The following is a 23,679-nucleotide window of genomic DNA, read 5'->3' as shown; positions in this document are numbered from 1 at the left end:
GCCCAGATGTGAGAGGACATGAGCCACAGGGAATGCTGCAGCTGCTGCAGCACCAGGAACTCCTCAGGGCTGTCAGGTCTGTTTTTAAAAATTAGGAAGGATTTTTACTTTTGCTCTGTTTTCAGCACAGCACTGGGACAAAATGGGAGTTAGCAGTTATTTCTGGAATATACAGTATTTATAAATGTATGTTGAATCTTCATGGTTGAAGCTCCCCTCAGGCACTGCCAAGGACATGCAGATAAAGTTAAATATTCCCAGATCTCCTGCTTCACTGGGATACACGGAGTGAGACCAGTGCAGTCCCAGTACACATAAACAAAATGATTAATTACATGTCCTCAGCTACTCCATTCCTTACTGTCTTGTGGAGCAAGGAGACAGGAACCCTCAGGCTTTGCTCATCCTTCTCTCTCTGCTCATTTAAAACCTCACCACCAACAATTTCCAGTCCCAATTCCATCTCCTTTTCAGCACCTCACCTGAACTCACATCCTGCACTTTTCCCTGGAGTGGACACTGCCAGGAAGGTCACTTCCTGCCTGAAATCCAAGGTTAAATTGGCAGCTTCTGGCACAACCTTCCAAAAATCAGAGCAAACCCACACCAGCTCCATGGGCTCGTGTCAAAGCTGCCCGAATTTAATGTGGTGCATCCTTGAGAGAAATCCATGAGAGCGGCAGGTGAAAAGCTCTGAGCAGGGAACAAAGGCCACGTGGGCTCCGTGGTGGGTTACAGAGGTGGTGGGAGCTTTTGTGAGCAGCCCAAGGGAGGAGGCAGAGATCTCCCCCCTGCACTGACAGGGCAAAACATGATTTGCATCCTGGTCCTACAACACACCCCAAGCTCTCCCGAGCAGAGGAGAGCGTGGGAGGAGACAGGGAGGCATCCCTAGGACCTCTTTGTCCCACAGAAACACGGGAACTACGGCTTTTGTCTGAGATTCCTGTTCAAGCCAGGCCAGCTGATTCAAAAGGAAGAACAATCCACGCAGACACGCTTTGCACTCAGGGTGCAATACTCACTCCTCACCAAGCAGGGTCAGCCCAGCACCATCGGAACACGCACGGGAGCCATCCAGGGAGCGGCTGCTTCGCTTTCAGCTCCACCAGAATTGCAGCCTATCCCTGCCCCTGAGCAGCAGGAGAGGCTCCAGCTCAGTTTTAAAGAACTGGAGGTTCAGTCTTGCAAAGGTCAAATGCCAGCAGTTTCCCTAAATCAGTAGAATCCAGACCAAAAGCAAAGCTGATCTGAGGGCACAGCTGGCAACCAGGCACAAAATCAGACCCATGCCCAGGTTTCCGAGTGTTACTTTATTAGAGAGGTCTTTACATCAGAGTGGTAGCCCCACTGGAGATATTTTACAAAATATTAAAAAAAAAACCCCTTTTTATTCAAAGCCACATGTTTTAAAATGGTGTCCCCCCAAAAAAAAAGCAAGCTGGGTTTAATCATGGTTCCTTCTGATCAGGGAACAACAAAAACATCCTCTTTTGAAAGGAGGGAAAATGATAACCACGCTGTAAACGTGACAATCAGATGATGTGCTCCCCTTCTAGGAGAGGGACACGGTCCTGGAGCCCTGGCACACCCAGGGAGGGAACACTAAATAGGAAAAGGAGTGGACAGAACCATTCCTACCTCTGTCAGCAAGGCTGTGTTGCCCTCTCCAAGATGAAAAACAGCTGGACTGGAGGAAGGGACAACTGATTTACCACGGGGGCATTGCATCAGCTTTGAGAGCCCCCAGAAACAGTTCCTCCTCATGGCTGCAGGATGTCCAGAGAGGGACGATGCTCCCTGGGCTGGTGGAGAAGGCACCAGAGGCAGCACTGCCCTTCAGCTGAAGGAGGAATGTGGTGACAGAGTGCTGCAGGACAGCTTCTGCAGGCCCCTTCAGGGACAGGCACCGGGCTCTGACTCCTGTGACACAATTTCGTAGAACAGCTCCAGCCTGACCCCAACAGGACCAGGATCAGAACCACTGGGGCTGTTGTAACACATTCCTAACGTGATTAGAAGTCCCCAATCAGCCCCTTGTCCCATTTAGGAACATCCCTTTGCATTCATCAACCTTACATCAGTTCCCAACCTGGCATTACCACATCTCAAAGGCACAATGCACACTTTGGAGACGGGGCAGGAACCCTTCCTATGCTCATTAACAGAGACATTACTGCTGTGAAATCAGAGGAAACCTGGACTGGCCCAAATAGACAGAGCCTTGCTAGCTTGCAGGAAGCTTATAAATATGGATCAGGAGCTCTAAATGGGTAGGAAATGCCCACCCCAGGTACAGAGTTAAAGACCTGGGGGCTGCCTCCTCCAGCCCAGTACCTAGAAGTGAGGCACATCACATCCCACCTTTCTCTGAAATGCCAGTATATCAACAGAGGAGACTTGAAAATAAAAACTTTTTCTTATCTTTTTTTTTTTTTTTTTAAAGCAGAAATATTTTTTTCTTGCTTGAGAAACAGGCCTAGAACAAACAATGTTGTCCAGAGGAAAACCTAAGTGCTGCCTTACACCTTTGGGTTGTGTAAAGAGGAAGGTGCTGCCAGTGAGGTCCCTGACCCCCTCCCCAGCTCTGTGCTCCGAGTCCCACCCAGCAGCTCAGCCAAGCCCTGCCTTGTGCAGGAGGACGGGACAGAAAGGACAGAGGACCTGCTCTGCCACTCTGTCCACGACTCCCAGCCTGGAGAACCATCCAAAAAGCTGTGGCACATCACAAGGAGATGAGCCATCAGTGGACAAAGAGATGTCCCCTTTGCATCTCTTCCCTTTGCATCTCTTCCCTTGTTTCGCCGCTCCTTTACTCCTCCCAACCGATGCTCTGCAGCCGTAACCCGCTGGCCAGGCTGGCTGAGCCACACAGCCCCACACAGAAAGGACTTAAAAACCAGTCTCAAGCACCCGTGTGATCCTGAGAGCTCTGGCACGAACACCCTTCACCCTCCACTCATCCCGAAGGCACATGACAGTGACAGACCCTTCACCGTGTCACCGCGGGACCGAGCGCCGTCCCCAACCTTCTCTCTGCACCTGCACTTACACTTCCTCAAGGACCAGAGCCTGCAGCCAGCTGGACACTTGAATCACCCCAGAATCCTGCTAACACAGTGTTAGCTCAGTGCCAGAGAGGCTGTGGTCACGGCAAAGGAACAGCAGAAGCATCTTTGGGAGGACATCGAGTCCGTTTCTGCATAGTCTGTGTGGGGAGGAGGGGGAAAGAAAAAACCCAGCCCTCCCTAGGCAAAAACCCCCAAATCACTGTCTCTCTGTGGCAAAAAAGGGCCCTGTGGAGAGGAGTGAGTGAGTGTTGGGGGCCTCAAGGCCAAGGTGAGTTTAAGACGATGCCAAAGCTGCTCTGCCCCAGGCCAGGCCTTACAAAGGACTGGGACAGGAGCAGCCAGGGTGGAGAGAGGGGGTGACAGCCCTGCCCTGAGGGGCTGTTCCTCCTGATCACAGTGGTCACTGCTCCAGTCTGAGCTGACAAACCCAGTGAGCACCAGGCTCAGCCGGGAGGGAGGCATCCAGCCAACAGTGCAAGTACGATCCAGAGAGGGCCCTGCCCCCATTCCCAGCCTGGAGCTCCTGGGAAAGCCACCCCAGCTTCCAGTCAGCATTCCCTCAGCACAGAGGCCACGTTTATCCCAGGCAGAGCGAGGGGACAGGAGGGTGCTGTGGTAAGAAGGGGCTGCTGAGAGGATCTTCCAAGTCCAAGTCACCCCCCTGCAGCCCAGGAGGACACGGCCAGTACCAGCTGGTGGCCTGCCAGGCATTACAAGCTCTCTGAGGAGCTGAAGGGGACGAACTTGGCGTGTTTGGTCGGGGACACTGGCGTCTGTCCATCGGCCTCCTCGCTCAGCTTGAAGAACATCTCCTGCTCACGCTTCTTCTGGTTCAGCTCATCCTCCAGGGCCTTAAGCAAAGAGAACAACACAAGAGCTGTGTTTGAGGTTGTCCTGGAGCTATGGGCACTGTCCCCTCCTGCCGGCCAGCCAGGACACCCTGCTCACATCACACTCAGCAGGCCCCACCTTCTTCCGTGGCCTCAGCTTGTCTCGCCACTCCTTCATGTGCTGGTTGTGGTTCTCATCCAGGGACTTCAGCTTCTGGGTTTCGTGCTCGATCAGGAGGTGACACTTCTCATTCTAAAAACACATCAGCAAACACAACACCCATCAAGCAGCTAGAACTGTGCATCAAACAGGATTTGTCTTGGCCAGAGACATTCAGAGCCCTGAGCTCCATGTTTAGACACGGCAACAAAAGCCTCTCAAGGCAAGAGCAAGGGGACATCAACTCACTGACAGCCCTCTGCAGCCACCTCTCAAGAGGCTGAGACCTGCACAGGCAGCTCTGGGAGACCAAGCCATGAGGGATGAGTACCTGCAGATGCTGGAGCTCGTTGGTGTTGCTCTCACACTGGGCCTGCATGTCCTTCATCTGCGACTCGTGCTTCTGCTGCTGGTGCAGCCGCTCTGCCTTCTGCCTCTTCTCCTCCTGCAGAGCAAACTGGGGGAGAGAAAAGCAGGGGCCCGTGTAGGCAGCATTGCCCTGGTCCCTGGGGCTGGCTGAGAGACCAGCCCAGCTTCCATTATTACACAGGAAAGAAGGAAAAGCCCCAAGGATGCTTCCCAAGACAAGCCACGATGGAGACAGCGCTGAAAAACCACGCGTGATGCCACAAAACAGAGCCCTCTAACCCAGCAGTGGGTTAAAATCTGGAAATATCTGCATTTTCCCAAATTCCCTTCTCCCACCAAGCCAAGCCTCAACTCCTGGTGCCTTTTCAGGCCCTGACCTGTTTGATCTTCTCCCTCTGCTCGGCAGCGCTGCCGCTGGAGTGGATGTGGAGGCTCTTCTTGTACATGGCCATGCGTGTCTTGCCCTCGCTGCGCTGGATTTTGGGCAGCCGGGCCCTCTCCTGCTGCTGCCGGACCTTCAGCTGCTCCAGCATGCGCTGGTTGTAGCGCTGCATTTGCTCCCTTTCCTGCAGACAGACAGGGGTCAGAGGAGCAGGGACACCTCTCCAGAGTCCTGGGGAGAACAGAGAGAGCTGGAGAGCAGATTTGGGACTAGCGTGGAAGTGGCTGGTGACACTCCGGAGGGACAAGAGGGGGTGGCAAGGACTGAACATGCTGTGAAAGAAGGGGCTGGAAGTGCCAGTCTGCACTCCCTGCTCTGGGAACCAACCATGTTAAATCCTGGGCAGTGGCAGATTTCCAGAAAAGCCCCCCAAAATTCCCAACTTCTTGCACATCAAATGCACACAACACAAAGCAAGGCAGCTTTATTGCCTTCTTGCCACCAGCTTTAATCTGGTCCTTTTTCACCAATAATGACCAAGCCCTTTAACTCCCAGCCCACCCTTCCTCCCTTACAGCCCGGAAGGGAAAGTCCCAGGGACACCTGGACACTTTGCTGACCCCCACCAGGGTGGGAAGGTGCAAAGCCTTCACCTTCTCGTGCTTCCGGAGCAACTCATGCCTCTGGAGGAAATACTGGTCCTTCAGCTGCTGCTTGACAAGCTGGTGTTTCTCCTGCTGCTGACGCTCTTCCAGATCCCAGATGCAAGCTTCCCGGTCTGTGGGGAGGAGAAGGAGCAGGAGATAACCCACCCTGGCCTCTCAGCTTGGTCACACGAAGTGTCCCGAGCTCAAGAGACCTCTGTGCACACAAACAGTGCAGCAGATGTTGGGGCTGATCATTCACCTCCTGTTTTCCAAGAGAAATTGGTTGCAAACCATATTGGAGCCTGATTTCTTTCAATTATGAAGCCTAATTGGTTCATATTTGTAAAGCTCTTTGAAGATAAAAGCACTAAGTATTATTATTGCTAAACATTTAGACAGGACCTGGCAAGGCTGGTTTTTTCCACATCCCATCCTGCCAGCTTGCAACCCTGTCACAGCATCTGCTGTGTAGGAAGAGCCAGGGCTGGATAAACCCATGGTTACAGCATTCCCTCCCCTCCCTCACAGCCTTTGCCACCCACCTCTCATGAGCTGCTGCTTCTTGTTGAGGCACTCACGCTCCTTGTCGCAGATCTCTTTTTTGTTCTGGGCAGTGATGTTCTTCATGGCCTGCTCCAGGTCCTCCTTCTGCTTGGCCAAAAACTCCTGTTCCTGTTAAAAAACCAGCGGGGTCACCATAAGCCCTCCTCCTGCTGCAGCTTGGAAAGCAGCTGCTGGCGGTTCAGAACCTGCCAGTCCCTCCAGCAGCAGGGATGCTTCCATCTACTGCACACTTCCCAGTCCTGGGACTGGGGGGATCTGCCCTGAGCCTCACCATGGTTTGTTTTTTCTGGGTGAAGTCGTCCATCTTCGCCTTCAGGTTCCCCTTGCGCTGTTGCCGTGGCAGCTTCTCGACCTCGTTCTTGACCTGTGGGAAGGGAAATGAGATTTCTCTGCAGATGACTGTAGGTGAGGAACAACCCCACCTCGTGCCACTGAACGGCTCAGGAATCACCCAAAAGCAAGGGTTTCCCCATGAAACACCAACTGCTGTCCTCGCAAGTTCTGCCACGAGAAATGCCGAAGCCTCCTGGGAAGAAGGAGCTGCAGGGAAGCAGCTTCCCTCCCTCCTATCCCCTTTTTTACCTCCTTCTTCATCTGCTTGAGCTGCTCCAGGAACCTGGCGTGGTCCCGCTCCTGCTCCAGGCGGATGCGCTTGGCCTCCTCGCGCCGGCGCAGGGAGTGCTCCTGTTCCATCCTCTCGATCTGCTGCTTCTGCTGCCGCTCCAGGTTCTCCAGTTCCGTGTCATAGAACTTCTTCTTTGCCTGGCCGGGAAGGCGACAAAGGAAACAGGTCAGCCTCAGCCTCCTCTCTGCTTCACTGCCTTCCAAAAGTTAAAAAGGAAAAGGGAAAAGAGAAAAAAAAGGGGTTGCTCCTGCTTGGATTGAGCCTCTTTACAAAGGAGGGAAACTTCCAACCAACACCTCACACGGTTTGAAGCTCTCTGCTCCAACAGTGCCCTGGAAGGAGAAGATCTTTAAGGTCCCTTCCAACCCAAACCATTCTCTGATTAACTTCCAAATTATTCTCCCTCCACAGAAGCTGCCCGTGGAGGGACCAAGTGTGTGAGCCCAGTTTATTCAATTTACACTCAAAGCCTTGCCAGATTTCTTGCTGTCACACTCAGGCCATGCTACTTTCTCGTTCAAAGGGGTTTTTTTCCCTGTGAATTACAACAGCACTATAAACTGTTTCTCACAGTAGCCATGAAGAGACATGAAAGAAAAGACCATTAAAGAGCGAAAGTCCAGAACAACCCTCCCCCTGTTACACCCTGCCAAGCAAAGGCTACCCGTGCTTCCCAAGCTGCAGGGGGCTTGATGCCCACAAAACCTCCACCCTCCATCCATGCTTCAAATCCCAAAGGGGTTCCTCAGCAGTCCTGTGATGCCCAAGGTTGTCACAACCCGGAGAGCAGCCCCCTGTGTGAGGAGCTGGGTTCCCAGCTGATTCCCAGGGGTTTTCCCTGCCCTCGTACCATCATTTCCTGCTCGAAGCGCCGCAGCATCTGCTCCAGCTGCAGCTGGTGCTTGCTGTTCAGCTGGGCCTGGTTCCTGTGCTCCTCCTTCTGCAGGAGACGCAGCTCCCGCAGCTCCTGGCGCCTGCAGAGGGGCAGGGGGACAGAGGAATGCAGAGTCAGGCAAGGTCGGAGGGATGGGATGGGCAGAGATGGTCACAGCCACAGGCAGAGCATCTCAGCAGCGAGTGGAAGCAGCACCTCCATCCCACAGCACCCTGCCCTGGCTTTGAGCACAGGCAGGAGGGAGATCCCAGCTGCCTGATGTGCTCCTGGGCGCTGGGACACTGCAGGAAGCAGGATGCTACTTCTGGGAACTGCTGGAAAACCATCAGCTTCCACAGGTAAGGCCCGTCAGCATCCACAGCTTCTCAAACAAGCCCTGGCAAAGCTTTTAAAGTGATTCTGCAGGCACTGGTGTCCCCCAGCACCCCAAATACCCATTCTGCCAGATGGGTTAGTGCTCAGTGGTCCTCAAATCCCAACTCAAGCCAAGCTCTGGACTGCTCTGCACCAGCCCCTGTGCTCCACATCCACTCTTACTCACTCCTGGGGGGCAGAAAGGGCAGTTTTCCCAAATTCTGACCCATCTATCACGACATTGCATCGCTCCCCTCATCCAGCTCACCAGCAAATGACCTCTGCTAATGAGCTTTCACATAAATCTGATATTGGGGCCGAGGAATAAGGCAGCCACAGGGACACAAAGTGTTTAGGACAAATTATCCTCTCAGGGAGTCCCCAAGAGCAGCACGAGGGAGCCTGGTACTGGGCATCAAATGAAACAATTTGTATTTTAATTATTTTAAGGGCCTTTTCATTTCAGTGCTAGAAACTGCAGCTCCTCGTTCTGAGAGTGAGTCAGGGAGGTTCGAAAGCTGCAAGAGGAGTCATCGAGGAGGGAGGAAACACCCATGAATATTAAATGATGCTCCAGGAGTTTAGGACTCCCTTGGCCTTTCTGTTAACGAAGTCTGAGGGGATGCGAGAACAAAAGGAAGAGGAGCCTCTCCAGAAGATTTCTGAGCTTATTTCCATTGAGCCAGGCATCCCCAGCCCTGGGGACACATTCAGTCATCCCCAGAGGACAGAGCCAGGCACAGCAAAGCTCCCCTTGTCACAGTCTTGCTGCATCTTGAGCTGCATCCCTCCTTCCCCTGTCCAAGTGGGAGCAAGACAGGGCGCAAGAGGACTTCAGGTCACTCCTGGATTAGCTCACAGAGAGGAAAGCCCTGCCCTCCCTCCACCCCAGTGCCCCACTTGCCTGAGAAACCTCATTTCTTCATCCTTCTTCTCGTCCTCGCTGATGATCTTGGAGGTGGTGACGCTCACCTCCACCCCGTCCACCACGAACTTGCGGGTGCGTTTCAGGGTCTTCTTGTGCATCTGGGAATCCTGGGGTGGGCAGGGAGGAAAGGAGGAGCCCGTGAAGCAGCTCCCCAGGGCTGCAACAGCTGGAGCCCTCAGAGCAATTTTAATAATCCACATGGAGCACAACCTGTCAGTGAATTTGGAGATCCAGCCTGGCCACCACAGCACAGAGCTGCAGGACTTCCACCCTGAAGAAACCCGACCCACCTGCCAAAGGCCCTTCCTCACCATGATCTAACATGGCTTACTCCCTGAAAAACCCAAATAACTCCTTTCCCCCTCTAAAGGACCAACTCAGAGAGCAATTCTGTGTGTGGCATCGCTTTCCTCCTCCTCCTCCTCCTCACGGAGACCAGGTGTCCTGGGAAAGGTCGTGAGGAGGGGAACATTCCACATTTCCAATCATTAGGGATTGCAGCTCCTGTGGGGGATGGTGGCTCTCCAGCTCACAGCAGGAGGTGGGGAAAGTTTTGCCAAGAAAGGTTTTTGGGCACGTTTCTGTGCCGGGAAGCTCTCGCTCATGCAGGCAATGTGATAAAGATCTTGTGCAACACATCCCCCTGCCCCCTCAAGTCACAACATTTCTTCTCCTGGAGCTCAGCAAATACCATTCCAGTTATTCTGCCTCTTCCTCTAAGCCATGCTGACCTGGTCAGCTCCAGGTCCCAAGCATTCCCAGCCTCCAGGAAGCTTCAGCAAAATCCAGGAAGCCTGGGAGGTCTTTGTGCAGCCCCTGCTGACACAAACCAGGCCAGATGTAGGGCAGGTTGGGAAAACTGAGAGAGGCACAAGCCCAGATGAACTTTTTCCTGGGGCCAGGTGTCCTAGAGAAGAGCAGCAGAGTGATGGGCTATGGATAAGGTTTAGAAGTCACTTTTGGGGCTTCATACTTGAGCAAGGACAAGTCAGGCTCGTGGCGTGGTTACTTCACACAAAATAGCCACAAGACATCAGACTTCCCCTCGATTTCAGTGGTGTGGGACAGCAGAGGACATGAGAACCTGCAGCAGCTCCACCAAGAGCTTCTCCTTCACTTGAGGACATTCCACGCCCCCCTGGCACAGCTCAACCCAGCTGTAAATGCTGTGCTGGCCTGAGCCCAGCCAGGACAGGCAACACGACAAACAAACCCTGGAAAGCTTTCCCTAGGGAAGGGTTCCTCCCTGCTCTGTGTCCTCCAGCACCCTCTGGCACCACTCTCACCTTGAGGGAGATGGAGCCGCTCTCCCTGCTGAGGGACAGGTCAGCAGACAGGGAGATGGTGAGGTCCATGCTCTCGGAGGCCGAGGTGCTGCCGGAATCCGAGTCCCCTTTGGAGCGGCTGCCGGGGAACGGCGCCGGGGGATCCAGGATTCCATTGGCCAGCTTCTCCTCGCTGAAGTTCTCCAGGAGAACACTCTCTGGTCGCTCCACGATGCTCTTCCTCTCCCCAAGGCTCTTCCTCTCCCCAAGGCTCTTCCTCTCCCCAAGGCTCTTCCTCTCCTCCCTGCCCAGCCTGGGCTCCTTGTTCTCCTCTGTGGAGTTACCCAAATGTCCAGGCTGCAGGATGATGTCTGGCTTGTCCTGGGTGGCCGAGCTGGTGAGGGGTTTTGTGGAGTGGTTGCTCTCCAGTTTGCCATTGTCACTGCTCATCCCTTTATCCGAGACTTTGCCACTCTGGCCATCCTTGCCAGTTCCCACGGAGCCGTTCACAGCGCTGGGCAAGGAGGAGTCCGGAGGTTTCTCCCCGTCAAAACTCAGCTGGCTCGCCTCGGAGGGGTCCCGCTTGTGCTTCCCAGGGGGCTGCAAACACAGGGAAGGGAAATGTTGGGTTTGGCACCACCAGTCAACACAACTGCAGGGGCTACAAGGCCCTTCTTCAGAGCAAAGTCACCCACAGCTAAAGAGTCATCAGGAGGAAGTTTCCCTTTTGGGACATCTGCCCTGGGATAGTTCCATGCTTCTCCAGGTTTGTGGCCCCAAGGACTGTGGATCCTGGGTGGAAGGAAGGGGAGCTATGAAAAACTCCAGAACCTGCACATGCTGAAGAGGCAGCTGAGGAATTTGCACACCAAACTCCTTTTCCCAAGGCTAACTCCACTATGGATGAACCACTTCCCTTTGTGACAGAGGAGGGAGGTCGAGACATGTCCCCAGGCAGCTCTGAGATGTCCCCTTCCAAGAACCAAGCTCAGGGGCAGATCTGCCCAGCTCCCTCCTTGGGCTGGTAGTCTGTCCCCTTTGCTTCCACTCCAGCTTCCCCAGCCTGCATCAGGGCTTATTTTCCTTTTTTTTTTCCCTTTTCCTTTTGATTTTTAGCCACTTTTCACCAGCCCCTCCTGCGAGTGGGCACTGGGCCACCCGCCAGCACCATTGTTTCTCCATGCCCTTGGCAGCCACCAAACCCAGCCCCTCCCTGGCTGAGCAACCACTTCCCCTCCACCTGATGTGGTCCTGAACAGCTTTTGGAGCCTGGAAAAGCTGCCAGGCTCTTTCCCCCAGCACAGCCACACTGGTGAAGCTGCTCACCGAGGCAGACTCCAAGGAATCATCCTCGTCTGCTTCATCCCGGCTCTCCTCGATCTCCTCCATCACCTCAGCCTTGGCCTCGGCCACCAGCTCCCGCAGGGCCCTGTTGCTGGTGACCTTGCTGACGAAGGGATGCTGAAAACCGAGCACAGTGAACTGTGTGAGGTGGCCAAAACCACACCTTGTGAGCTCAAGGATGACTTTTGGCTTTCAAAGACCTGAGGGTGTGGTTCTTTCCAGTGTCACCAGGATTAAACCCCAGAGGAATTCCCAGGAGAGAGGCTGGTGCTGAGGTTAAGGGCACACTCTGCACACAGATGCTCCCCAAAGCTGCTTTCTGGCAGCAGCCCCCTCCAAAAAAGCAGCAGCAGCATTTAAACAAGGGGACATCTGCCCACAAAATGTCACCAGGAGCAGTCTGCAGGGTCCCTGGGAGCAAACAGAGCCTGGGGGAAGGTTTAATTGGAACGGGGCTGGAATCACTCAGCGCTCACAGCGGGGTGTTGGTGCTGAGCTGCAGCAAAAGGCCGGGGAGTCCCTGGGGTGTGTGCACCAGCACACAGTGAGGGCGTGCAGTCAGCAGGGAACAGCAGCTCCCAGGCTTTTGCTGTGATTTCGGGAAGGGGCAGGAGGAAAGGAGTTGAATTTCAATCAGGGCTAACCAGGTACAGCCCGAGCTGGCTGCCACATGGGCGCCTTCAGGCAGCAGGAGCTGTTTCTATCCCAGATGGTGTCCACAGGGGCCCTGCAGTTTGCTCCGAAGGGAAAAACACTGCTGATCTTTTCCAGAGTGTTTCAGTGGCTGAAAAGTGCCATGAACTGTCTAAATAATAATCTGAAACCAGTCTGGGGCTGGTGCTGGTCCCTACCTCCAGCAGCTGGGCAGCACTGGGCCGGGTCTCCGGGTTCTTGTCCAGTGCCTTCTTCAGGAAGTCTCTGAACTCCAGGGACCTTCAAACACAGGTGGTGGTGAGAAATTCAGCAGAGGAAAGGCTTCAAATGGCACAGGGGTCAGCTTGATCCCTTAGCAGGTTCTGTCCCAGTTTGCAACTGGCCACAGAGAGCATTTTTCTCTCATGGAAAACCCCGTGCTCAGTTACTCCGATTATTTGTAAGAGAATCATCCACAGGGCCAGGTCAGGGACCAGGTTTTGCTTTTACCTGTGATGGCAACAGACGGTGAACCCTGGCCCCTGTGCCCCAGGGCCAAGACAGAGACGGGGAGGACACAGCAGGAGCTGCTTGGGGACAAGGAGCCATCCCCACAGGCCCAGTGGGAAAGGGTGGCTGTGAAGGACCAGGAACCCCATAGGAGGGCACCCTCAGCCTGCAAAGTGCAGCTCTGAGCTCCAGAGCGTGTCCCTGATGTCACTCCTGGCTTCTGAGCAACTCCAGAGGCAGCATTCCCACCCTGCTCTGCTGGGGCTATGCTGAGACTCCAGTGCTCTGCCAGTGATTTGCTGCTGCAGGTTTTATGATTTATAAGTAAATTAATTAATGAATGAAACAAACAAACAAATAAATAAATAAATTATAAAAATTAACTGGCTCGGTTCCTTTTACATGCAGAAGTGGCTTTCCAGACTTCAGGGAAAGCAATTCTGGAGCTCTTGGCCATCTCCACCTTTAGAGAAAAATCTGCTTTTCATACCCACGGGATGTTTTGAGAACAGCCAAGGGGTCACCCCTGGTTTTGGGAGGGCTGGAGGTGAGCAGTAGCTCTCCCTGTGCTGTTCAGTGTGAGCATCCTGACTTAGCCAGCAGTGCCTCCCCAGCCCCTTGCACACAGCTGGGCCTGGAATACAGCTAAAATCCTACTCAAATTCAACAAAACTGCTAAGAACGACTGGTTTTTCTCTGTGTGTGAGCTGGAAGCTGCTCCCCGTGCTGCCCCAAGCCCCCCTCACCATTTGGAAGGGCAGCTGAGCGTGGGGGGGTCGGACTTGGCGATCTTCAGCAGGACCCTCATGGGGTTGAGCTCGTGGTGGGGTGGCTCAATCTGGGCCATCTCGATCAGGGTGATCCCCAGGGACCAGATGTCGGCCTTGTAGTCGTAGGGAGTGTCCTTCATGGTCTCACACATCACCACCTCCGGGGCCATCCTGCGAAGGGCAGAGCAGGGCCGGGGTGACGCCGCTGCCACCCAGCGCGAGCCTGGCAGCAGCAATTAAACGCTTCAAGTAATCCCCAGCGCTGCAAAAACCCAGCTTTCCCCCCAGCTCCGGGCTTCAGAAGCAGCAGCATCTTTTCCAAGGGGTGCAACCCCCTCCCTCCTTCACAGAGCAGCCGAGACAGCGCCTGGAAACCCCCAGGCCATTGACATCTGGCGCGGATGTTGCTCCAGAGCATCAATTAATCCCCGAGGTTCCATTCCTTCAGCGAGGCAGGTGATTTAGAGGTTGTGTTGCTGGGGCAGAGACTCATTCCCATGTGCTTGGAGTGCCTTCAAAGCCCATCCCGCCCCCGGGATGGGGGGAGCAGGGAGAGCACACTCGTGTGTCCCTCGCACCGTGACCCCTGTGCTGGCTCTGTGGCACCACACAGAGCTCCCACACCACTGAGGCTGCTCACAGCTCTGCTCAGGCAAGGAAAAACCTTGGAAATGGCCAAGAATCCTCATAAAAATCCTCCCACCCTAAGGCACTGTGGTCCAACACACCCCAGAGCCGTCAGACCCCGCTTTGGAGCAAAGCTGATTTTCAGGAGCCAAGCTCCTCGTGAGCACAGGATTTCTCAGCAAGCAGGGACTCACCAGTAAGGGGTCCCGATGAAGGAATCTCGCTTCTGCAAGGTTTTCATGTTCTTGGCAGACACTCCAAAGTCAGCTGCAAAGAGCAGTAACATTAGAGGCCAGAGGAAAACTGAAAAACCCTTCTGAGTTAGCACACTTGGCTGAGACACAGACTGAGGAGCAAACACACACTGAAGGCAAGGACGTGATACCACAGGCCGTGTCCTCTGAGCTGAGCATCAGGAATGGAACTTGGTTTGGGGTCCATGACCCCCAGGATTTTCCTCTCCCATTATAAAACAGGCACAACAACTCCCTCCTGCCAAACCTGACACATCTAGGAGGAAGCTGAGCTCTTTTCTGCAAATAAAAGCAGCTCCATGGCAGATTTCAGGGCTTATTTCCTAGCAAAAAGCCTGATTTTAGAGCAGAAAAACCAAACTGCTGTTACATTCCTCCACAGCAGATTTCAGGGCTTATTTCCTAGCAAAAAGCCTGATTTTAGAGCAGAAAAACCAAAGTGCTGTTCCATTCCCTCTCTCCCCTCCAGCCACTGCGAGATGCCTCTCCCTGATTTTGCCCCTTCCGTAGAGAGCAGCTGAAGTCAACCCAAATCAAACTGGTCAGACCTGCAGAGGGTACCGAGCCCACTCCAGCTGGGTTTGCTCTCCAGGACAGCCCTGGTGGCAGCTGGAGGAGCTGTCACCCACCTGCAGCCTGAGCTCAGGGTGTCCCTGCCTGGGGGTCACCCTCTGAGCAGTTTGTGCAGATAAATGGGCGCTCTCCTCCCCCAGCAGGTCGCTGGGTGCCAATTTAACTCCAAACCAGAGTGAGCTGGCAAAGCAACCCTTTGGCAGAAGTCCCCCTGTCACCACCAAACCTGCTGTGCAGATAAGAGGAATTCTTCCAGCTCCCAGCACTGCCAACTGGCACCCTGCACAGGATGCTCAGCAGGCCAAAACGCATAGGAATCGGGTTCAGAGAGGGATTAAACAAACTCGGGGAAGAAAAAAAATCCATCGGGGACCTGAGCGTGGCTGTGGCTTGGGGGCTCAGCACAGCACACGGCTCCGTTTGCCTTCTGTGGAACAAAACCTTCCCCTCGTTGCCCTGCTGCTCCTCTCAGGCAGCAACGAGCACCCCTCAATCCCAACACACTCAGGGACATCCAACCCCCACCTCCAGCTCCAGCTGTCCTTGGTGGAGCACGGAGTGCTGCCAGGGCCTCACCGAGCTTGATGTCCCCATCCTGGGTGAGGAGCACGTTCCCAGCCTTCAGGTCCCTGTGGATGATCCTTTTGCTGTGCAGGTAGTGGAGAGCTTCCAACATCTGGCGGCAAATCACCTGGATCTGGGGTTCGGTCAGGCCCCGGTCCAGCTCTGCGGGGAGGGACAGGGATGTTAAACAGGACAGGGACAAAGTGATGCTCCAGCTGAGCAGCAGGAAGGCCCAGGTTACCCAGCAGAGCATGGCAAAGCCTCTGTCCCTGTGTCAGAGCAGCAGGAGACGATGGAAATCAGCTTGTTAAGGTGATTTATTCCCCAAGCCAGCACTTGCTGCAGAATTTCCACCTCTTGGAGCTGCTGGCTCACAGCTCCCTCCTGGGAATGTGCAGCTGAGGCCCTGGAACAGTGGATGAGGGGGACGAGGAGGGGGAGCCAGAAATTCTCGGGATGGGGTCTGAACTGCAAATTCCCTGACAATTTGGGAACACAAACAAGCTGGGTGTCACCCAGCTGCTGTGAGAGGAGGGAGAGGAACTGGGCTGCAGGACAGCAGGGTCAGGCACAGGCATGAACATCAGCAGCTCTCATTCCCCAGGGAACAGGGGAACTAGGGAGTTATCCCTGCTGTGGGGATGCAGTGTAGCCCCCTAACCATCACCAGGGACACACCACTTCCCAAAGGAACAGGATTTAAACGCTCTGAGCTGGGTTTTTGGGTAGCACCAGTTCTTACTCTGTGTGTCCCAGAGTTCAAGGAGTGTTTGGACTCTCTCAGGCACACGATGGGATTTTTGGGGCTGTCCTGTGCAGGGTCAGGAGCTGGATTTTATGGGTTCCTTCCAGCTCAGGATGTTCTGTGATTCTGTGATTCTATTCCTGGTGCTCGCAGGGACACGCAGGCACTGGTGTGACCTCCCTGCTGAGCTCTGCTGGGCCACTCCACCACCCCAGAGCGCCTTCCGAGGCCACAGCTCTGCAAAGCATCACCCTTCCAGATGGTCAGCATCTCCTGAGCTGCCTTCCCTCCCTCGGCAAGGCCTCTGCAGTGCAGATCCCTCCTCCAGCAAAGCAGAGCAGGGCTCAGACAGCACCAGATGGGGCTGATGGAGGGACCCCAGCCACTGGGACAGATGTTTGTCCAGAGAAAGGATCTTAACCACAGCCTGGGGGTGCTGGGTCAGTCATTTTGTTCCTCCTTTCCTCACCAAGATCTCCCCTGCACTGGGAGAAGCTGATGATTTTCACTCTCCATGGATTTTTTGGCAAAGGGAGTTGCAGTGGGCCACGGGTTTTGTACATTTTTGAGGGGCAAACCCCAGCTGCTGGTGGGGTTGGGGAGATGGAGCAGGCAGCATTCAGCAACTCTGAATTTACTAATTCTGGGAGCATTCCTGAGCTCCAGCTCCTCCTGGCTCTCGCTCAGGGGTCACAGGGCTACAGCCAGGCCACTCTCTCATGGTTTTCTGTGCTGCCCTTGCCAGATCCTCTAAAGTGGACCCACAAACACTCAGGAGCATTTTCATGTCCCAAGAGATGAGTAAAAAACCCCTCCTGTTGAGGTTTTCCATGGACAAGGCATCACTCCCTGCAGCACCTCAGGAAAGGTATTTTTTCACGCCGTGACTTGGACCCACTTTAAAGAAATTCCCTAAAGGAGGGCCGAGGTTTCAGGGCTGAGTCAAAGATGATAAATTGGGTTCCTGGAAATAAAAAGAAAGCGAGGCCTTTGGAAAGATCAGGGCTGACAGGGAATAACCCCCGGGGGAGAGAGAAGTGGCTCTGTCCCAGGGCTCCGGGCAAGGTGATGTCAGAGCGTCTCATTGCTGTGCAGAGGGAATATCACCCCCCGGGTCCATCCACAGAGGGGCTGAGGCACCAGCCAGGGCTGTTTTGGGGTACATCCCCACAACCCTGCTCCCTGCAGCTCTCTCTGCGTGGAAGGGAGGAGTTTAAAAAGGGATTGCTGCCCAGTGCAGTTTCTGAGAGCTCTGCTGCCTCACCAGATGACTGATACCCTACGGAGGAGTCAACAGAAAGATCTGGGGACAGTCATCGTGACAGGCACCCAGCTTAAACATCTCAGCCCTGCTGCCCTTCCCGGGGAGCTGTGGGAACGGGAGCCCAAGAACCCAGTGCCCCGAGCAGATAAATCCCTCAATTCAGCTTTCCCCCGCAGCCAGACTCTCCCTGCTCCCCGTGCCTTGTGATCTGCTGATCCCAGCAGCATTTAAATCACAAAAGGACATTCAGGTAGCTCCAAAACCACCCTAGGGCAGCCACACCTTTTGCTCAGGGTATGAAAACAGGCGAACGCCTGGGAGAGAAAGGGCAGCTGTGGCACCCATGCCTGCCATCTGTCTGAGGGCTGCTCCTGGGGTGGTGCCAGGAGGCTGGAAATGCCCTGTGAGCATCGCTCCGGGCACAGGGCAGAGCTGCACTCACCCAGCATCGTGGCATCCACGGCCCCGCCGGGGCAGAACTCGATCATGATCTGGGGGAACAAAGAGAGAGGGTTAAAGCCAGGCTGTGCCTCAGTGGGGAAGGGAAGGGGAGACAAAAGCTGCGTTTGCTTCCCTGCGTGGCAAAGCTGCCTCCCAGCCCCAGCCGGCGGGTGGGAGCTCCCCAGCACACATCCCTTGGGCACTCCAAGGATCTCCGAGCCCCGGGGGCAGATGCCACACTCTGCCCACCTCCCAGGGACCCTGCCGTGGCTGTGAACCCCCAGAAGCCCCGCACCCGACGCCCACGCCAGCAGCAGCTTCAGGATTTCCAGCTGCCCCTGTCTGCATCCCTTCCTGCTGCCTTTGGGAGCAGCCCTGCCAGCAGGATGGGATAACTGTCATAGCTGGGAGCTGACGTGGCTGCGAGGCATCAGGCAGGATTTTCCCTGCCAAATGAGGGACGGGGAGGGCTCTCGTGTCTTTAGGGTGGTTGGTTGTTTTTTTGGTTTTTTTTTAACTATTTTGATTTCCCCGCATTGCTCAGTAGTTCATTGCTCTCTTCTTTGGAGCAACTTGAGGGGAAATTGTGTCAATAGAGAGGGTGAGCACGTTCACCAGACTCTGCCATTTCTCTCCAGGGATGTGCAGAGCCCTGGCAGCCCCACACATCTGCTTTCCTGCTCCCTGCCATCCCTCCCGGCTGTCCCCAGCACCTCAGGGATGCAGCTCCTCTCCCCTCAGCTCTGCACAGTCACCCAGAGCCGCCCCGCTGCCGGCCTCAGTTCCCCGCTCCCCTCGGGGGCTGCTCAGATAAACTGATTACAGTTTCAAGCAGCCAGGGATCACAAGGGCCAAGAGATGCTTCACCTCTCCGACAAGCTCTTCTCCTTGCCGAGGTGACACAGGGCAGCATTCCAGAGCGGTGAAATGCCAGAGTTTACTCCGAGGACAGCGCCTGAGCCGTGTTTACCAGCTCAGCTCTCTAAACCCATCAAGAGGGGGCCACGCTACTCAAAGCAGCTCCAAGCTCTGGCCCAGGAGCTGAGGGGAGAAGGTTCAAGCTCCCTCTTTCCTGTGGTTTGATCCTGCAGCTCCAGGAAAGCCACATCCCACCCTTCAGCTCCTCTGCAATCAAGGGACATGCAGTTACCAGCGGGTGGGAGACAGCTGCTTTGTCCTGGAGCAGAACGGGGAGCGGGAGCTGGGATGCAGCAAAGCTGGAATTGCTCTGTGGGAATCAGCCCAGGTCCAAGGAGTCGGAGAGGGGACAAACTGAGGTGACAAACCCAGGAAAGGTGTGGCAGAGGCACCATCAGAGGAGAATAACCAGGGGCCAGGGCTGGGGGAGCGTTTGAAACAGGCAGGTGGAAAGGAGCAATGTGGGAAAACAATTGAACAATTCCCAAACCAGGAGAACCAAAACACGTGGCACAGATCCAAGCAAGAGCCTGGCAGCAGAGCACCAGTGGGACATATCAACACTTTCCTTGTTGTTTAATACCTTGAACCAGAGCATCAGCAGCTCACCGAGCAAATGGAAAAGCAGGAATTGCCTCCTGCCACAGTTCTCCCCAGGCAGGGAACTGCCCTGTGCCCCATCATCACCCCAAACAGCTCAGGGAGGCTCATTTCAACCCATTGTCTTTGTGGTGTTCCTCCTCACGTTTATCAGAGCAGACTGAAACCACCGGTGGCCACCAGCCGTTCCCGGGCTCCTCAGAGCGAACCCCACAAAATTCCAGTCAGGTTTGCAGGCTGGCAATGAGAAAATCCAGGAAATCAGTCCCTCTGAAGCAGCGTGACCCTGTGGGTTTATCCAGGCACAGCAGGCTGCAGCTGGGCACCGGGAATACGGGAAACACGGAAAGCTTCAAAATAGGCGTTTTCAACAAGGGCAGAGATGCCAAAGGATAATGATGGGTGTGGCCAGATGGTCCGAGCAGCTAAAAAAATAACGAGCTCGTTTCAGGCCAGAAAATCCTATTTAAACAAACACAGCCGGCAATCTCCCAGATCATCCTCCAAGCACACTTCCTTCCAGGAGCAGGGCCAGCCTGGAAAACGTTTTGCCATCGAAGCAGTGGGAAGGCAGGGCTGGTGACATCAGCATCTGTGTGTGCGAGCTGGGAGCACCCACACCTCCTCCTGCTGCTGCTGCTCGGGGTCCGGGAGCCCTGTGGGGTGTGCAGGGAGCAGCCTGGAGCAAACATCCTGTCCATAATGATTTCCTCTGCACAAGAAATGCAGGGACTTCCTCACCCAAGGCTGCTGGGGGCACGCAGCGTTCCTGTGCCACATCAAAGCTGCTACAAATCCCAGGGATCACACACCAGCAACGTTTTAGTGTCCAGTTACAACCGCACCAAAACTCACCGGTGGCTCGATCTCTGAGTTATCTGAGCAACACAACGCAGTGACAGCCACAGCCAGAGCCCCCAGCTCCAAAATCACAGCCAAGGAGCTCACCAGCCCCTGGGCTCACTCCCAGCTCCAAGGGATGCTCTGGCTGCACACAGGAACAGATTTGTGCAGCTGGGTTGAAAGAGAAAGGAGTTTGCTCTCACTGCCTCTTAAAACCTTTGTGATTAAAAGTTTTAAGAAAAAAGGTCCTTTTCTCCTACACCTTTAACAAAACAAAAATGCAGAGGTGTGCATGCAGACACCACAAAATCTTTCCTTTTCAAAAAAACCTTTGCAACGGGCAGCATTAAATTTAAATTTGAAAGCGAAGGTCCAATCAAGTTAAAGGGATTTGCTGGCCACCTCGATTTTTCCCATGGCTCATCCTAATCCTGGCCTAATCACAGCAGGATCTGGAAGCATTTTGGGTCTGACAAAGCAGGACCAGCATCTCCTGCCCAGGTACCAAGGTGCCCGCAGGTGGCACCGAGTCCTGGCTCCTCGTCCCATGCTGGGCAGGACGGCTCCTGCCTCCTGGGTGTGTCTGAACTCCTGGAATTTTCTGTAACGCTGAAAAAACCAACAAACCACACACAAAAAGCTTATCTCAAAGATAATATCACCAAACACTGCCCAGTCGCCAGGGGTGGAACAGCTGATGGCCCTGAGCGGGGTTTGAAGCCCAGTTAAGAGGGGAGGACGTGCCCTCAGCCCGGCTCTTACTCACCCGGCTGGCACTCAGAGGGCAGTGCCCACCAACCCTTCCCTGGCAGCACGGCAGAAAAGCCTCTCGCGGGCAGAAAGGGACAGGAGGGCGGAAAACAAAAGCCATCAGCTGGGAAAGCTGGGGGCATCTCCTGCCCGGGGCACCCCTGGGTGCCAGGCACTTCCCACGGGCACCGGAGGCCACCAGGTCCCCTCAGGACAGAGCAGCCCTTGGCTGGCAGCCCAGTGGCTGCCAAGGCACCCGAGGTGACGGCTGCCTGCAGCTTTCCCTGGGACTTTGCTGCTTGTGCAGGGCACGTTGAGGAGGTTGGGGTCACAGAGGTGCTCCAGAGCTCCCAGGGCCATTCCTGTGTGGGGACACCGTGACAAGAACTGCAGCCACCATGGGCATCAGCACCGGCACCGTGCCCCCAGCATCCTCCTGCCCCCAGACCCACCCCGCCTGGCCCAGACACTGCAGCAGAACCGAAACACCTCGGCAATTTCCTCCCCTGATCTGCAGCAGAGGGGTTCACGTTGTTTTTGTGAGCAGCTGCCAGAACCCACAGCATCCTGCTGCCACGGCCACCTCCGGCACCCACGTGTGGCCTCACGGCTCTGCCACGTGTCCGGGGCAGCTCGGAGGTGTCCTTGTCACCCACAGCGGAAAGCACCCCCCCGGCACAGCCTCGTGCTGGCACAGAGGGGCTGGGGAGATAAGAAAAATGAATTTGATAAAGGAAACTGTGCTCCACTTGCAGAGAGAGCTGGGGAAGGAAATGCTGTCGGGTTCCCTCCTTGCCACCCATCACAGCAGGTCCACCTTCCCTCTCTCCAGAGTGTGGAGTTGGCACAAAGTTCCTGGGGGTTTGCTGCTGTTGGCAGCAGTAATTTCCACCTGGGTGTTCTCCAAGCACGGCAAAGGAGCGGGTGTGTCACCAGGCACGCTCAGCAGCTGAGGATTCAGTCCTGCTCCCTGTGGAGCTGACGCTGCAAGGGACAGCACAGCAGATCCCTGGGCTGAGCTGGGATGGAGGGGCAGGAGCGAGGAGCCAGATGTGCCCACGTGGGCGCCCCAGCAGGGCACAGCAGGGCTGTCCTGGCACCACCACCCACTTACAGCAAAAGCAGATGAAATACAGCAAAACCAGCAGCTCCCATGGTCCAGAGGGGCAGGAATCCTTCACATCCAGCAAAACCACAACCAAGGGAAAAGGGAAAGAGCCAGAGCGAGCTGGGGCCTTGGCTGCCTCTGGCTGTGCTGGTGCTGCAGACAGGGATGAGCTGCCTGGTGTGAGGGTGGCAGTGAGAGAGGCACAGAACAGTTACAGGGACTCCCAGCTACAGAACCTCCCTGCTCCACGTGCTGGCCTGGCATTCTCCAGGCTGCCTGGCCCTGCCCTCACCCTGCCTGTGGTCCATCTGCTGAGCCAGCACTGCTGTGAGCTGAATCCCACCCTTCCATCATGTCCAGGTGATGGACACTTCTTCCAAAGCTGCCTCATTTGGGAGGCAGCAGGTTGTGAGGGAACAAGGGTGAATTTTACACAGCTGCTTTTTAGCCAGCAGCCCCTGCTTTTCCACAGGGAGATTGCCCGAAGGGGGAAGTCTGAATCCTCCTGCTGCTGCAGTGAAACTCGTGGCTGGGAGGCAAGAAGCCACCGAGGCAGCAGCACATGGCAGCATCACCTCAGTGCAAACCCACGGGGAGCGTCCCCCTGCCTGGGTTTCAACAGAGGAGTGCATTGAGCAACAGAGCAGCTGCAGAGCCCTTCCCCACCCTGCTGCCCTGTCATCAGTGCAGGGACAGGGCTGTCCCTCCCAGAGAACCCCTGGAAAACATTTGCCAAGCTCCCTGTGCTGCCAGTGATGAAGATGAAGGTTTTGGTCATGAAATCGGGTACCCCCCTTCCTCTTCCAGGCACCAGCCTGGTGCCTTCCTCCTGTTCCTCTGTCCCTGCACAGCAAACACAGGCAGGACCCCTCACACCACTCCTGGCCATACAGGAGGAGCCCCACATAGGTACAGCCCCCCAGTCCAAAATATTCCCTGGTTTTGGCACAGGGTTTCCCTTCAGTGCAATGAGCCCAGGACAGGACTGGGGTTCCTGGAGGCTCCTCAAAGCCCACACGGGATGGGAATACTGCCCTGGATCCCAGGTGGTGCTGAGAAGCTGCAGGAAATGGTCCAGACCTGTCCATGAGCGACAGAGGAGTCACAGCAAGGCCAGTCCCTGCTCCCAGCACTGGGATAACAACCCAGGCCAGACAGGCTCCTTCCCCAGCCCCGCAGGAGCAGGGGGATGCTGAGAGCCCAGACAGTCTCCAGGGCTTTTGGTCTTGACTCAGAGGCAGAGCAGACTGAGCAAGCCCAGGAGAGCATCTTCCTGCAGCCCTCAGGCCTGGCTTGAGCAATGCAGGAACTTCCCAGCCCCGTTACCCACAGCGGCTGCTGAATTCCAGCTTTCCCACCCAGCTCCTCAGCATCAGTGGCACCCAGCAGCTTCCCTCGCTACTGCCAAGTCCTACAACACAGATGCTGTGGAAAAGAAAGGGCAGAGGCAGCAGCTGGCTCTGTTCTCAAACTCTGCACATCACCACGGCACTGAGAGGACTCTGACAAGTCAGGAGCACCAGGAGCCAATATCCACACAAATCCCATGGAGGGGATGATCCTGGCCCAGCAACACTGGCTGCAGCAAACACAGAGCACAGCACAAAACACAGGTGGTCATTTGTCCAAAGGCTGCCCAGATAAA

At 55.2% G+C, this 23,679-nt stretch overlaps 1 protein-coding gene across 1 annotated transcript in view; it reads right to left on the bottom strand.

The window, feature by feature from the left end:
- Positions 1–1,293: 1,293 nt before the first annotated feature.
- STK10 (serine/threonine kinase 10) overlaps positions 1,294–23,679 on the bottom strand; it is a 41,362-nt gene continuing 18,976 nt past the window's right edge. Inside the window, exons 3-19 of the mRNA XM_032125027.1 lie at positions 17,817–17,865; positions 15,378–15,527; positions 14,169–14,241; positions 13,324–13,518; positions 12,286–12,367; positions 11,417–11,551; positions 10,112–10,690; positions 8,802–8,932; positions 7,499–7,622; positions 6,606–6,785; positions 6,295–6,387; positions 6,002–6,131; positions 5,466–5,590; positions 4,808–4,996; positions 4,393–4,518; positions 4,041–4,154; positions 1,294–3,922 (exon numbers count right to left, since the gene is read on the bottom strand). Of these exons, the coding sequence (XP_031980918.1) occupies positions 3,782–3,922; positions 4,041–4,154; positions 4,393–4,518; positions 4,808–4,996; positions 5,466–5,590; positions 6,002–6,131; positions 6,295–6,387; positions 6,606–6,785; positions 7,499–7,622; positions 8,802–8,932; positions 10,112–10,690; positions 11,417–11,551; positions 12,286–12,367; positions 13,324–13,518; positions 14,169–14,241; positions 15,378–15,527; positions 17,817–17,865 (2,616 nt within the window). The 3' untranslated portion in view covers positions 1,294–3,781. The remainder of the gene's footprint in view (positions 3,923–4,040; positions 4,155–4,392; positions 4,519–4,807; positions 4,997–5,465; positions 5,591–6,001; positions 6,132–6,294; positions 6,388–6,605; positions 6,786–7,498; positions 7,623–8,801; positions 8,933–10,111; positions 10,691–11,416; positions 11,552–12,285; positions 12,368–13,323; positions 13,519–14,168; positions 14,242–15,377; positions 15,528–17,816; positions 17,866–23,679) is intronic.

The sequence above is a fragment of the Corvus moneduloides genome, chromosome 15, assembly GCF_009650955.1.
Source record: "Corvus moneduloides isolate bCorMon1 chromosome 15, bCorMon1.pri, whole genome shotgun sequence".
NCBI classification, from domain to species: domain Eukaryota; kingdom Metazoa; phylum Chordata; class Aves; order Passeriformes; family Corvidae; genus Corvus; species Corvus moneduloides.
This window is presented reverse-complemented; position numbering and strand designations above follow the sequence as displayed.